Source organism: Vigna radiata, chromosome 5, assembly GCF_000741045.1.
Source record: "Vigna radiata var. radiata cultivar VC1973A chromosome 5, Vradiata_ver6, whole genome shotgun sequence".
NCBI classification, from domain to species: Eukaryota; Viridiplantae; Streptophyta; class Magnoliopsida; order Fabales; family Fabaceae; genus Vigna; species Vigna radiata.
The window spans coordinates 6406667-6422938 of record NC_028355.1 but is presented as its reverse complement, the minus strand read 5'-3'; the positions used below and the strand labels follow the sequence as shown (position 1 = coordinate 6422938).

Here is a 16272-nt window from a genome sequence, read left to right as displayed (position 1 = left end):
ATATATATATATATATATATATATATATATATATATATATATATATATATATAATTTTCCAGTGTTTTGTTTTATTATTTTTTACTCCAATAATTTCAGGGTGCGGGCCACAGAGCTCCGACTGACAAATCCGGAGAATGTTTTGACATGTTCAGTAGATGGATATCAAAGAAGGCTTTGTAGGAAATTAAAAGAAAGGCCATTTACGATGCTGCAAAGGGCCGAATTTATCTGTTTCCTAATAAATGTGTTCTAATGAACCGAAAAATAGTATTATACCTTCTAGTATAAAAGGAGGGATTAAGTAACTCTACAGAGAAATGTTTTAATTTTGAATAATCAGTTAAACAAATAATATGATATTTCTTTCCATTATTATATTTAGTTGCGAGTTAATTATAATGACGTTATTTGTGTCAATCGAGATGAGTTAATACCTAATTTTTATTGGTAAATAACTTACACTAGTGCAAAAACGAGCTATAATGTCACGCAGTCAACGTCTCACCGGCCAATTCGCAACGTTAAAAATAACTGGTGGCATTACCGTAAATAAATTCAATCGCTCCACGTCTTTTGTTGAAACCGTTCGCCAACTAATATTTATTAACGACAAACAAAGATCATATAGACGTAATCTAAAATGTGCTAACATCAAACAACGGCCAAAACAACGTAAAACAGTGACCTTAGAAACACTTAACATCATTTTGAGAAACAACTGACGTTTAATTTAAAATAAAAAAATAACGAAATACTGGTTTGCTTCCATTAGTATCACTCTATCCGCATTTGACGTCCACCATGCTAAATATTCGACGTTTTATCATGTCTTAATGCAACAACTTTTACCAGTATGTATTCAAGCCATATTACTTGTCTTTGTTAGAGGTATTCTCACACGTTAGAGTTTGTTTTTCAATGCCATTTGCAAGAAAGTTGTTGATCCTCGACAGTTAGATGATTTACAAAATGAGGCGATTAGACTTTTGTGCCAATTGGAAATGTATTTCCCACCCTCATTTTTTGACATCATGTTCATTTGATTGTCCATCTAGTGAGAGAAATTCGAATATGTGGGTCGCTTTTCTTGAGGTGGATGTACCCGGTTAAAAGATACATGAAGATCTTAAAGGGATATGTTAAGAATCAATTGAGACCAGAGGCTTCGATTATAAAGCGGTACATCGTAGAGGAAGCTATTGAACTCTGCTCAAGCTATATGCCAAGTTGTGAACCAATAGGACTTCCAAAGAAAACAATACACGAACACAGACATGAAGGAAAGGGAGTTCGGGGAGTAAGGATTGAAAGTGTTAGTGGAAAAGAAGTTAATCAAGCTCATTTGTACATTTTAAACAACACAAAGGATGTTATTCCTTACATTTCACAGCACATTGATGAAATTAAGTCAGCACATCCACGTATGAGTGAAAAGCGGACGCTTAATGAGATTGGTTTAAGAAAAAGATTTATGCCACTCTGAATGTTTCTGAAAATCTATTAAGACTAGCTCGTGGACCTAACACTGATGTGATCACTTTCGGTGGCTATTACAGAAACAATTACTTGTTCTATTCAAAGGAGGAAGATGATAAAAGTAGAGTTTAGAATAGTGGAGTTACCCTACAAGCTGAGGCTGTACACTTTTCCAGTTCCAAGGATAAGAATCCAATTACAACATCAATAAGTTATTTTGGAATAATACAAGAAATTTTGGAAATTGATTATGTCACTTTTAGAGTTTGAGTTTTCAAGTGTAAATGGGTTGATAGTAAATCTGATGTTGTGACAGAAGACCTCAGATTCACTTTGGTGGATCTTAACAAAATAAGTTACACGGATGAACCATTTATTATGGCTAGTCAAGCAAGACAAATGTCCATCATATTGTAAATGTTATAAAACTTATAAAGTGATATTTTTAATTTGATTTTTTTGCAGCTTTTTGATCATGATGAAGAAGGATGATAAAAGATTATGAAATGTAATGTAGTGTAGAAAAAAATGAGGAACAAGAGACTTGTACTTATAAAAATTTTAGACATTATGGTTATTATAATCTATCCTAATAGTTAAAAATGTTGACATACATGATAATGATTACTAAACTTCCTACAATATTCTAATTATCTCTTCATATACTTATGTTTTTACTATTTGACAATTTGGTATTGTTTGTCAATTTAGTATTGTTTTTGGCAATTTGACATTATGTTTGATTTTTATAAGTTATTTAAAATTTGTAACTATTAACAACATATGTAGAATACTTTTTTTTTATATATAAAATCATAAGTTACATACGGATTTTTTCGTATGTAATTACATACAGATTTTATATACGGATTTTTTCGTATATAATTATGTATAGATTTTACATACGGATTTTTTNTTACATACGGATTTTTTCGTATGTAATTACATACAGATTTTATATACGGATTTTTTCGTATATAATTATGTATAGATTTTACATACGGATTTTTTCGTATGTAATTACATACGAATTTTTTCGTATGTAAGTTACATACAAATTTTTCCGTATGTAAATTATCTACGACCATTTTATATATGGATTTTTGTCCGTACATAATTCATATGTAACACTATTTTATATACGGATTTTTAGTCTTACATATGGATTTTGGCTGTATGTAACAACATATTTTCTTGTAGTGGGTAAAATCTTCTGTTCTAGTAGTTTGTAGTTTCTGGTAAGTTATCATTCAAGTAATGTTTTATTTTTATAGTTTTATTCTACTAAAATGGAATGTTACATTTACATGTCACTAGTGCAGTGAAGGGAAACAACCGCGGTTGTTTTTTACTATACGTCGCGGTTTATGAACCGTAGCATATTCAACCGTGGTAAAAAGTCTGGGACTTTAGGCCGCTGTTGGAACTGCGATAAGAAAGCGGGGGAATAAACAGCGGTTCCTACTATAATCACGGCCAAAATCCTTTTTTTTAAAACAAAAAATCGTAGCACTATAGGCCACAGTTGGACCCGCGCTAAAAAGCCAGGAATAGACCGCAGTTTGTGCTACAACCGCGGACAAAAGTCTTTGTTTAAAAAAAATTAAAAAACGTCACACTTTCTACCGCGGTTGTGGTAACAATCGCGGCATATTCTCCTTTTTTTTTTAACACATATTGAACAATGCACACATATTGAACAAATTCAACACAATAATCAATATTTACATCACATAATTAATGTACAAAGTCTAATAACTATAAATCAACATGTTCAAATTATTTTAAATCTAATAACTAAGAACTATTATATAATCTAACTAAATATTTTGCATCATTTACCGACAGAATTAATTCCGTTGGTAGAATTCCGTCGGTAATTCCATGTATTTTGGTAGTGGTGGCTTCTTAGGAACTAGTGTAGTAGTCTTGAATCTCTGCACAAGACAATTGATATTAATTAGTGTATATGAATTCCAAATTTTGGAGAAAATCAAAATTTGTTAGATTTAAATATTACCGTTTCTCAACCTCTTATGATATGAGAACGAATAATATGGGTCATCCAATACATTACATAGTATTCACACTCATATGACCCATTATGTCTGTTACACTACAATATATCTGTCGCAACCGGAAAATCGCGACGGGACGACGATCCAGAAATAATTAATAAGTTTTGGAAAAAAGAGATTTGGAGTCGCCACCATAGTTTATTCTAGAAAACTATGGAAAAAAACCATAAAAAAGGGATAAGGCGGTCTACGAAAAAAAAAACCAGATTTTGGTTCGGGAGTCGGTTACGTGTGGGGAAGGTGTTAGCACCCCCACAACGCCTGCCCTAAGGCAGTACCTTTAATTAAATACGCGAATTTGATATGGTTTGCAAAATGTTTAATTTCCCCTAAAAAAATAAAAAAATAAAAATAAAAATAAAAATAAAATAAAACTAAAGAAAACAAAATNTTGATATGGTTTGCAAAATGTTTAATTTCCCCTAAAAAAATAAAAAAATAAAAATAAAAATAAAAATAAAATAAAACTAAAGAAAACAAAATATTTTTTGTGTTTTTTGTGCCCGACAAGGATTGACCTTGCTCCTACGTATTCTCAGTTGGACTGAGAAATCAGGGTTACGTAGTTCTGGTTGAAAGGTTGTTTGTGTTCTGAAAAATAATGTTTTGTATTTTGGATATTTTTATCTAAAAAGAAAAGGTTCTCAGCACGAGGACGATGCGTGCGATCACACACGTGCTTAAACCTTCAAAACAATTTTTATTGATTTTTATAAAAGGAAGAAAAGGTCTCAGCACGAGGACGATGCTGTGATCACATACGTGTTTAAACCCTTAAAACACATTTTTTGATATTTTTGTAAAAGGAGAAAAGATCTTAGCACGAGGCTGATGCGAATGATCGCACACATGCTTAAACCTTTAAAATTTTATTTTTTTTATATTTTTTATGAAAGAAGAAAAAGGTTTTCTAACACAAGGACGATGCGTGCGATCACACATATGCTAGAATCTTTTCGAAATATTTTTTTGTTGTTTTTAATATTTATTTAAAAAAGTAAATAAAACAAAATAAATAGGTAAATAAATAAATAAAATAAAGTGGAAAAATAGAAATAGGTAAATAACTAAGTAAAATAAAAAGTAAAAATAACCTAAAAATTGAATGACAAAATAATAAATAAAAGGAGTGGTGGTACTTAGATAAGAAGAGGGGTGTGCAAACTAAATTAATTCTTATAACAGGTTGGGGCTAAGCCCAAGTGAAAAGGGGTGGTGAAATGGAAAAGAGGGGCTGCAAACCTCCTTTTAAAAAAATGAACTGGGCCCAAGCCTAAGTGAAAAGGGAGTGTGAATAGGAAAGCAGGGAGTGCAGAATAGATCTTTTGATTGGTTGCAGAATGGGTTTGAGCCCAAAATAAGGGGCTGCGAAAATGAGAATAAGGGGTGCATGAAAGAATCCTTTTTTGTTTGTTTTGTAGGAACAGAACGGACCTGAACCCAAGCCAAAGGAATGGACAGGGGTGTGTGGGTAAGAAACGGGGGTGCACCGGGAAAGGCGTTTTGTTATTATTATTATTATTATTATTTTAAAAAAAGAAAAAAGAAAACGAACTGGGCCTGGCCCAAAGGTCCCCAGCTGAAACTTCAGGGGTTCTATCAGACTGCCTTCATTATACCATTTGCATCCAGCACAAAGAGACCCAAGTCTTTCTCTGAATGGAAAACCTAAAGAGGTCTTCATCTTCACCACCCACGCACTCTGCCGCTGCCTCCACCGAACGGCCACTGCGACGCCACCAAAAGGGTCGCCAGCGACCACCGTCGACCACAGCTCCCCACCGGTTGCCGCCGTCAAGCCTTTCCCTCTCCTTCTCTTTTCTCGTGCTAACCTAGGGTTGGGGGTTCCTTCTCAAATGCACNGCCGGCCACCACTGCTTCGAATCCAGCCACCGTGCCACCCTCTTCTCTCTTCGACGCCGACGAGCTCTGTCGCTGCTGGTGAGCTCTTCTTCCTCTCTCCTTCGCTCGCGAGCAGGGAAACCCCTTTCCTCTTCTTCAAGTCCAAGAGCGCCGCCACCAACAAGACAAAACGCCATTGCCTCAGGTAGACCGGTTGTCGTTCATGCGCGCAACAGAGGCGTCGTGGTGACCGAAAATGGTTTCGATTTCCAGAGCAGTTAAAACAGATGCAGAGATTTTGGGTTGTTTGGCTATGCTAAGGCTGTGGCTGCACTGCGATTAACTTTAAACAAATTGGCATGGGATCTGTGAGTTGATTTCTCTATGTTTTGGATTGTTGCAGGTGAAAAATGATGTTGGATTCAGATGAAGAGCGTAGGCATCTTGCTAGGCAGAGAGTACGAAACGACAAAAGAATGAGTCTTGGTTCTTAGTGATTGTTTTTGTTTCTGTGACTTTGTGCAGCGCAGGTTGAGGATGATGGTGTGCTGCGTGAGTTGGGGTGGAGGTTCTAATGGGTGCGTTGATGATCTATTGATCGAAACTGTTAAAGACGAGGGTTCGAATGGTCTGAAGTTGATGAGGGTGATGAAACTGTTATGTCTTTGTTCTTGNAGGAAAGTAACTTTGGTTATTGGTTTTTCCAGAATGAAAGGCTATGAGCAGTATGGTNAGATATGGTCTTTCTTGTTTCTGCAGGTGAACGGGGGTTAAGGAAAAAATAATGGCTTGTGAATGATATTTGCGGTCTTGCTTAAGAAATGGAAACAGGTGTATCTAATCTCGTTTGGCTGTTGGTTGGGNGGATGAACTTGCTTGGGACAAGAGAAATTAGAGCCGTAGGAGTGAAAGCGGGAAGATGACGATANCGTATACAAAATGTCCAACAACAATCATGCGCAAACATGGCAGCAACACACCAGAGATATAATAAGCAAATAACTCAATAAAACATATTGGGCAGGGCANTGCTTACCTCTTGAAGTTCGGATGCTATCGTTAGCCTANCACCTCTGGCAATGCCCTCCCTTCCTTTAGNTGGCTTTGTTTTCTGTCCCAAGCAATGAATGGCGATTTTTTTATTTTCCAGTAGTGTCTTTCTTTCTCTTGGGTTGTGATTCTCTGGTTATTTTTTAGTGTATTCTGTGAGTCAATGGTGGCATGAGAATCGTGTGTCTGAAGTGTGGTGTCCTCCCTTTCAATACTTAGACCCCCTTCCATTCCTTAGAGATGGGTTTTTGTTTCTTTTCTTCTCCTGCTTTCTCTGCCAAAGGCGACTACGATCAGTCTGCCACCCTTCCACCATCTTTCATGCTTCCATGCTAAACCAGTTCAAAGGCCGGTCCGTGCACAGTATTCGCACCAAAAGGAGATATGGCGTGCCTGTGGAATGGTTGCTTCCTGCAACCCAACCAAGCCACCCACCAGAATTGGGAGATAGCGTGCAAAACGCAGAGTTGACTTTGTNATTTTCTGCTTTTTCATTTTCTTCTTTTTTTTTTCTTTTTTTTTTAGATTTTTTTTTGTTTTGTTAAAATAATATAAAAGGACCTATAAAAATAAAACCAAACAACAACTAACGTAAAACAAAATAATAGAAATTAAAATTAAAACAAAAATAAATAAAAATAAAGAAAAGCTAACATAAAAATAAAATAATGAAAACAAAATTAAAATGCAAATAAGATAAAATAAAATAATATAATAAAAAAAACATATATTATTTAATCATCCGGATGAAATTGGGTGTTGACAATATCATCACAGTTGTAAATAGTTAATGAAAAACATTAAAGCAAAACAACTATAAGAAAGTATGGCTTTAGCATATGTCAAACCTTGAGAGAAATCCAAGCAATTTTTCTACTGTTAGCAATTGATCTCCCAACTATCATCATACTTGCTGGAATAGAACTATATATAAAAAAAGGTTTTAGCATTCATTTATATAACAAAGAAAGTCCAAAGATTGAGGTTGTTACCAATCAATTGCTTGTCTAAGATGTGTGGGAGGAGGCCTGTGCAATGAGCAGAACCACAAAGCATAACTCTCCTGTATAGAAATAACAAAAAGTTGCCAATGACGCCTGAAATTCATAATAACTTAACTATTATATATTAAAATCACATATGGAACTTTATTATGTTAACAAAGTTCACTTACCTGGATATATAAGGCTAAAAATATATTTTCTTGCCGCTTGCAAAATTTCTTATGAGATTTGTGTTGATGTGATCAAAATCATTTAATTCATGAATGGATTGGGGATAGGAATGGCAAAAAAATCCGCGCCCGCGGATATCTGCAGATAAAATTCGCGACGGATAGTTGATGCCTGTGGATATTTACTACCTGAAACCCGCGGATAGCGGATATCTTAATACCCGCTTATAAACGGGTCTGGTGCGGGTATTATACTATCCGTACCCGCGGATATCCGCTACCCGCAAAAAATAAAAAATAAAATTAATTTTTATTTTATTAAGTTAAATATAATTAAAATTAATATTAATTTATATTTTACAAGGTTAAATTTAATTAAAATTGTACTATATGAAATATACCAATCGAAATTAATTTTCGTTTATTGAATATTAACATGTATTAAGAGGTTAGGTTGCCTTACTCTTTACAAAATATACGGTATTGATTATTGATTATTGGGTTTGATTGCTTAAAAATATATTGCACTAATTAATAAGTCAGATTGTCTTACTCTTTACCAAATATATGATATTAATTATTTATTATACGATATTAATTATTTATTGGATTTGATTACCTAAAAATATACTGCATTAATGGTTAATCAATGGGCTTGCCTGTCATAGGCTCTATAAATATACAATTGATATCTAGGTACAATCTTCCTCTTCTATCCTAATAAAATTTAGACCTTTTTGTACCTTGAGTATCAGAGTGTCTTCTGCACGTCAACAACCCATCAGAGTTGATGACATTCTCAAGAAGGATTGAAGATCAAAAGAGAACAAAGCAAAGAAGGACGATTGACCATCGAACCAATTCAACCCAAAAAAAAATTAAATTTTAATTTATATTTAATTTAATTTATATTATATTTTATATTTTTTTTAATTCGATTTAAATTTTATTTTAATAATTTATAAACATATATTTTTTTGAATATTTTCGGGTATCCGCGGGTTTTAAATTATCCGCAGATTTTTTTTAGGCGGATATCCGACGGGTAGCAGTTCGGGTTTTGGGTATAGTTTTATCCGGCGGGTCGGGTTCAGGTATCACACTATCCGACTGAACCCCGACCTGTTGTCATCCCTAATTGGGGATCAATGAATCCATAATCATCAGAGCGCCCCCAAGTTGTTACTGATCCCAGACATATACCTGAAATCAAAAATTAACTTTGATATAAGGATACTTGATATATAAATCAATTTTATATATAAATAATTGCTCATAGACTTACATCATCCATAGCTGAATAATTGAAATATTCAACTCTTGTGTTCCCACGCAACCTCTCTGACATCTTGGCTATGAAGGCATAATGGGACCTCAGAGGCTCTCCCAAATACATTAGCATCATATTCAACCTCCAAAGGCTTATCATCAAGGATGTCAGCAAGTAGATGCAATGAACCAAGAGGATCATCCTTAGATAGAGGAATCTTCTCATGTGCTTGCGTCTGTTGTTACACGAAAAAATAAGATAAGTTTTGACATCAATAACATGTAAACTTTTTGAATTGAGAAGTGTAAAGTAGAATTCCATACCGGAGGGTCAAAAACTGAACTAACCAAATGTTTAGGCCAACCGATAAAAGACTGGAATGCATGTTCCACAGTGAAAATCTCATCTGTGGGCAGAGGAACTTCGACATCTGGTATGATCATTTCGTCTACTGAGACCTTCACCTCATCCTCTGATAGCTCCATACCATTAACAACAGTCGCTGCCTTAAACACTGTTCCACGAGCTACCAGTACCGTCTCGGTATCGTCTAAAATGTATAGCAGACATGGACGAGCATCGTCCATGTCATCCCCTGGGATGGCTGGTGCTGAACAAATTCCTTTCCTGCTTCTTCCTTTCAGAGTAAATTGCACATAAATGTTTATTAAGTTTACCAGTGGGATGCATAACATGTTCCTGTTCCTGTACAGGAGATGGCATCGGGCGCATGCCATAGCTCTCAAACTGCTGGTGGAACATGGAGCTGAACTCACAAAACAATTCAGCCCTAAGCTCTGATGTAAGCTTTGTCCTGACCTGTGTCCAAATCTACTCCGTAAGGTCCGCTCGAAGCTTTTTCGTAATCTCTTCTGCCATCCTTTGTTGTTGTGCTTTGCTGTATGCATATGAAGTCTGACGAGAAGAGCTCCCAAAATAATCTCTAATTCCTACTCCAGCTCCAGCAGCATGTACACGTCCATGGTGCTCAGATCGTCCAATTGCAGCGGTAAGAATATCCTGGCGACCCTCTGGAGTGAATTGACTTTAGGAGCTATGCTCAACCAAGGAGTCCTATAACATTACAAAACACCATTATTCTTTAAAAAGTTCAATGTAGTATGTATAATGAAATTATTATTATTTTAGAAATAGTGATAATTTACAATTATTTCAGAAATTTCTCCTGCAGTGTCAAAAAATAAGTGTCCGATGGTTTCATACAAGCCAACTTCCATTTCTCATGTCGAGAAGGTGGAGAAGGAGGCTGAGGGGGGCTACCACCCTGAGATGGTGGTCTAGCATCTGCCTTTTGCTTGAGGATTTTCTCCTCAAGCTTCCTATATACCCACCATGAGATAATAGGTGGGGGTTTTTGTTTTGAGCACTTGTTTGTTGTGCTTTGCTTCTTTTTGCCTGTCACATATATTTAATTAATTAGTTCATATGATATATATTTGTTAATGAGGAATTGAATAATATCAACTATACAAACCTGTCATTCCTCTGTTGTCCGACTTTGTACAAAAAGCTGCCAAGTCTCCTCATCAATGGACTTATACGTAGTACATGGAGAGTTATGTTTATGGCTTCCAAAAATATATCTTGAGGTCAACTTACTTTTAAAATTTCTGAAGTTTTCAACAACAGTTGATAAACACTTATTTTTAAGTGTTGCGACATTTGGAATGTCAAATGTCAACTGAAAAAAACATAATAAAGTTGTATCAGTAAAAAATTATCAAAATAAACAAACTCTAATTGAAATGATATTAACTAACTTACCAATATATCGTTCCATATAATGCTCTGATCAACCTCGGACACATACTCAAAAGATGGAGTAAGAATACTAATCTTGTCACGTGCCACTACTCCAAGGTATGATCGGAAGTCGTCTGCATAGGGGTCAGTTGTCGCACCCGTGATCACGTTAACATTCACCGTTTCACCGGTGTTCTTTCACCACTATTCTTTCTTATCAAAAGTTGTTTCATCCTGGTGGGTCCTCTAGTGGATCTGGAAGGGGAAGCCTCATCCCCTGAAGAATGTGGATGATCAGCCATATATCTGTTAACATAAATAACAACATGAAATATTAATAAAAGACTTATGTAATATCATATAATTTAACAAACGCTTAAAATAGTAAGCATAGGAAATACTTATACAGAAATTGGAAATTCATACATAAAGATATGGATTCATCATATGTATATTCCCTCATCATAATCTGACTGAATTGCATGTACATCGTCGTCAACTAGAGATTGNTCATCCAAATTTGTTGTAGTTTGAAATGAATGGTTGTCAACAATATGAATATTAATCAAATTGTCTTCGTTAACTTCAATTTGTTTTTTGCCTTGAAGAGCGACATACCAATGGTCAGACGCATGATCTTTGACATAAAAAACCTGAGATACTTGATGTCCCATGATAAACGGTTCGTTTCAGTAACCCACCTTTCGAAAATCAACCAGTGTCATACCTGATTCATCTATTTTCACACCACTCTTATTGTCAAACCACTTACATTTGAACAATGGAACAAAAAACTTGGTGTAATCAACCTCCCATATCTCTTCTATTATTATATCATAATATCTCATTGATCCAAGTACAGGAGATTGATCTTTTCATGTGGAAAATTGAAGCGGCATCTAAACTTCACTTCATCATCACTTCTCCCCTCATTACGTTGCGCAAATTGTATAAATTCCTCTACACCTCTCTCGTACTCAGCATTAATGCGTGGTAAATTAATCCAATTTCAATCTATTCCTAAATATTACAAAATTACAATAATACAATTTTCTATATAAAATCATTAATTCAATCATACAATCAATTCAATCATACAATCATACAATTAATAAGCATTCAAATGATCAATTCAAACATTCAATCACACATAATTACATATATTCAACATACAAAAAATTAAAAATTTANAAAAGAAATTTTAATAAACACAATAATAGGAACCTAGGAGCGTGAAAAAGGAGCCAAAACAGAGAAGATACGACTATTCGTGTTTTGGAACGCAACAATATCACAATTCCTACAAAAAAAATATTATAAAACAATATTCTTTTAGATTAAATAAATAATATATCAAAATGACTGTATTTTGAAAGTATAACTAAAAGACAATATAAAAAGGTCCAAGGAAAAATTCAAGTTCATTAATTGCGCTCTCTTCCATAGTTAAGTTGCAAAATTTAGGAAAAGAAAAATCTTATGACTAGTGTGACAAATAAGTAGAATCTATTGTACACGAAATAAAGGAACTAATACACTTTGAATAGAAAAAACGAATTAATTAATTTTGTTCAACAGCTTCTTTGCCCACCAAGATGGTGGGATGCAATATTTTGTGTCTGAACAAAAGTATTTAAAGTAGAATATTTTTCCAAAATATCACTAGCAAAAGATGTTGCAGGAAATTTACTGTGAGTTTGATAAGTGAGAGAAGGAAAGAAGAGAGAACTGATTAGTTTGGTAGTAAAAAAAATATGCGGGACCCAAAAAATGTCTTTCCATAAAAAAATAATGATAATAAAACAAATAAAGCAATACTAATAACTAAAATAAATAATATTAATGTTAATTAGGAATAATATTAGATTATTTTTATTATTTTGTTTTCTTAATCAAATGATCTCAAAAAGTTCATTTCCACTTTATTTTTTCTTAATTTCTCTTAGACTAAAAACTATATTTACACTATATTTCTCTTCCTTTTCTTCACTTATTTTCTCTACCAAATATTACAATATAAGGGAGGATTGTGAAAGCACAAAGGTTTTATTCAAAATAAAAACTACTATTATTTTTGTAAACTCATCAGTACAATGCTAAAAAAATGAGGCCTGGTGCCTCGTGCTTCAGCGGGTTTAGTTCACCTTCTCAGACTTCAAATTTTCAGAACAAGATATAAAAATAAAATAAATACATAAGTATTTTTAATAATGACTATAAGTATTTTAAGTATGTTATGATTATAAGTATTTTTTTATTAAAAAAAATAAAAAAGAAGAAGAGGGATAGAAATAGAGCAACTAGTATGAGACAACAACAATAATCTGACACCACGTCAGCAACTCTTGTTTTTATTCCTTGGGTAGTAGTTTTGTTCGGCATGTACCAAACAAATTAAATATAGNTACATTCACTGTCTGCTGCAATAAATAATATGTATTTTAAATTTTTACAAAATTATTTACAATATACTATATGGTTAAAATTGAGAAGATAAAAGTTTTTCTTTAATAAGAAATTGTATGTTTTACAACTTTGATTGTTTGAATATCCTAGTTTCTTCAAATATTTATAGTCTCAGCGTAACAAGGCAGATAGGTTTTGAACTTCTTTTACGAAAGAGGAGTCCAAAACCTATCTGCCTCTCATTCTTAGCTTAGTTATCTTAGTGATCTCATGTGTCAGCTAGCAGATGCAGAAGGAAGTATATGAGAAATGGAAAAAATGAAAAAGATAAAAAAGATATATATTTATGTGGACTCAGAAAAATTTGATATATATATTTTTTTTAATTTAATTATTTTATTTATGTGAACTCAGAAATATTTGATAGGAGAGTGAGGAATATTAACGATAAGACATGATGGTGTGAGTGAGAGGTGGAAACTTGAAGAGGAGCAAACGTAACAGGGGGACCAACCATTGTGAAATATGCTAGCTGGCTGAAATGAAAGCTTTTGTTCATTAAATTGAAGTAGCCCACAGCTAAACAAATCAGAGAAAGTGTGTCGCATAACATGCAACATTACCTGCAACATTACCTCTCACTTTGTCCTCGACCCATCTCCACTCAAACAAAACCATTTTATTTTCTCTCACAAACCCTAATAAATATACCTTATCAATACTATAACCACCCTTTCTAATTTTCTTCACTGCTTTGCCTCTTCTTTCAATTTCTTCTCAATGTCAAACTAAAATTTTTCTTTTCACACGCAACTCACCTACAAACTAATACAAATTTCTCAGTCCAAATAAAAACCTTTTACGGGGATCAATTTAACGTAAAATTCCTTGTTTTTGTCCGATATAGTTCTTCGCAATCAACAATGCAAATAAAACAGCACAAATTTCAAATTCAACATTGTTTAAGAAAATTGTTGGTAATGGTGATTAAGAAAATTTACCTGTTTGACGTGGCGACTACGACGAACATGAGCAGGACGAGAATGGCGTAGCACGGCAGAGAGCAGAGAAGCGACGGAGAGTTCCGACACAATGGTGGCACGTCGGAGAGAAGAGCAGCAAATGATTGGAATATTCAGAGGAATGACACGACAGCGGAGACAATACACAGAGTACACAGAGCACGACGGAGAGGAGAGCGTATAGAGAGTTGTAGCAGTTTCTTCGTGAGGAAAAAGAAACTGATCACTGTCTTTTTTTTTAACCTAATTAAACGTTACTACCGCGGTTCTTAGGGAGAANCGCGGTCTATTCCCATTAAAAAAAATAAAAATTAAAATGAAATGGAAATTATGAAAATTTTCACCAAACTTTATGTCATTATTTCCCCTCTCAACCGCGGACTATTGTCCTAAATACGGGAATAGACAGCGGTTCCACAGACAACCGCGGTCTAACTCCCACTTTTATTATTTTTAGAATAACGTTCAACTGCCTCCACACAGGTTGCAGAGGGAATAGGTCGCGGTTCTGTGAGCAACCGCGGCCTATTCCCTTGTAACTTCTGATATTCCCCCTGTAATTTATTACAGGCNCTGACATGGTCAAAAGTTTCAGGGGGAATAGGCCGCGATTGCTCTAAGAACCGCAGCCTATTCCCCTGCAACTTCTGAAATTCTTCGCGTTGTCAGCCCCTGAAATAAATTTGCAGGGGAATAGGTCGCGATTCTCAGAGCAACCACAACATATTCCCCCTTGCAACTTCTTAAATTCTTCGCGTTGTCAGCCCTTGAAATAAATTTGCAGGAGAATAGGACGCGGTTGCTAACAGAACCGTGGCCTATTCCCCTGCATATTTATTGCAAGCTGACTAGTGGAGAATGTCAGAAGGTTGCAAGGGAATAGGCCGCGGTTTTCAGAGCAACCACGGCCTATTCCCCCAGCAATTTATTGTTTTTCTATCGTGGCGTCAAAGGCAAAAGTTTGACTGGGGAATAGGCTGCGGTTCTCAGAGCAACCGTGGCCTATAAGTTCGTTTTATTTTCAAAAATGTCACTGCATAGTATTATGCTACAGTTTCTGGTGAACTATGACATAATGTACGCTGTAAAAAGTCAATTTTTTACTAGTGACAACATCATGTTGACCTACAAAGGATGATATCATATTAACCTCATCTTAGTTGAAGGTTAAATCATTTTTACCANATAAATTAATCTTAGTAATTATCTCTACAAATCAGNCNCAATCAAGTATGAACCTATAAATCTAGTATTTATTAAAAATAACATTNTTTACAAAATAATTAATGCATTAGTTTATCATTATTAATACATGTATTGTTATTTGATGTACTTAACTAACTTTAGCATCCAAATGTTTTTACATANATAGTCCTCTTATTCTGCTTAAGGGAAACAAGTATCGAAGACTTTACAATTTGAAAGTGTGAGATAACTCGGAGTGTTTGGAAGGAAGTATATTCGATTTTAGTAAAGTGCACTCAAGTGATATTGAAAATAAAATACAAAATTTTAAATAAAATTCNAGATGATAAAAAAAAGAACTACTTTTAGAAAAATATGTATTTATTTCAATAATCAAATAAAATATTAAAAAAATTCTAAATTTTATAAAAAAAAATATCTTAAAAATAGAACTAATTATTAATAACAAGACCATATAATAAATGTTGTAATTTAACACCACATATCTTCAGTGACNGATTTCGTCCACCAATTATCAAACTACCACCTTGTATAGAAAATAATACAGCATTACATTACCGTGGGGACCAAAGTCGCCGTTATTAAAGCCTTCAAATTCAATAACATAAAATCCAATAAAAAAGCTGAAAACTGAGTAAAAACAAAGCTTATGGACTATAATATTTTGAAGAATCCAACTTTTAGGCATCCATTAGATTGCCCTTTACTTTCTGTGCTTATAAGCTAGCTCCATCTATATAAACCATGAGAGTGATGAGAGAAAAGGTTGAGAAAAGAGCATAAAAAATGGGAAAGTTGAACTCAATAGTCATTTCTTCAGATTTGGTTCAGCGTGGTATTCTACTTTTCCTACTTCTTTTATTATACTATTCCATTGAAGCAGCATCTTGTGCCTCCAGAGTGAAGTTCCTTCCAGGATTCGAGGGACCCCTTCCTTTTGTTCTTGAAACTGGGTAACTTCAACTCTTATTGCTAACTATA

General features: G+C 34.3%; 2 protein-coding genes and 1 long non-coding RNA gene across 4 annotated transcripts in view; all 3 read left to right on the top strand.

Moving 5' to 3' along the window:
• The window catches only part of LOC111241653 (serine carboxypeptidase-like 1), a 57940-nt gene extending 57565 nt beyond the window's left edge, over window positions 1-375 (top strand). The window contains exon 14 of the mRNA XM_022780542.1: window positions 100-375. Within this exon, the coding sequence (XP_022636263.1) occupies window positions 100-183 (84 nt within the window). The 3' untranslated portion in view covers window positions 184-375. The remainder of the gene's footprint in view (window positions 1-99) is intronic.
• A 4820-nt stretch (window positions 376-5195) lies between these two features.
• On the top strand, window positions 5196-6551 carry LOC106760777. Of its 2 annotated transcripts, none has more exons than XR_001375662.2 (2): window positions 5196-5498; window positions 5803-6551. It is a non-coding gene; the product is annotated as an uncharacterized LOC106760777 (long non-coding RNA). The 2 variants fall into 2 exon arrangements; XR_002667727.1 differs by having other exon boundaries at window positions 5196-5701.
• Window positions 6552-16045: 9494 nt separating this feature from the next.
• LOC106760774 (serine carboxypeptidase-like 13) overlaps window positions 16046-16272 on the top strand; it is an 11769-nt gene continuing 11542 nt past the window's right edge. The window contains exon 1 of the mRNA XM_022780541.1: window positions 16046-16244. Coding sequence (XP_022636262.1) covers window positions 16078-16244 — 167 coding nt within the window. The 5' untranslated portion in view covers window positions 16046-16077. The remainder of the gene's footprint in view (window positions 16245-16272) is intronic.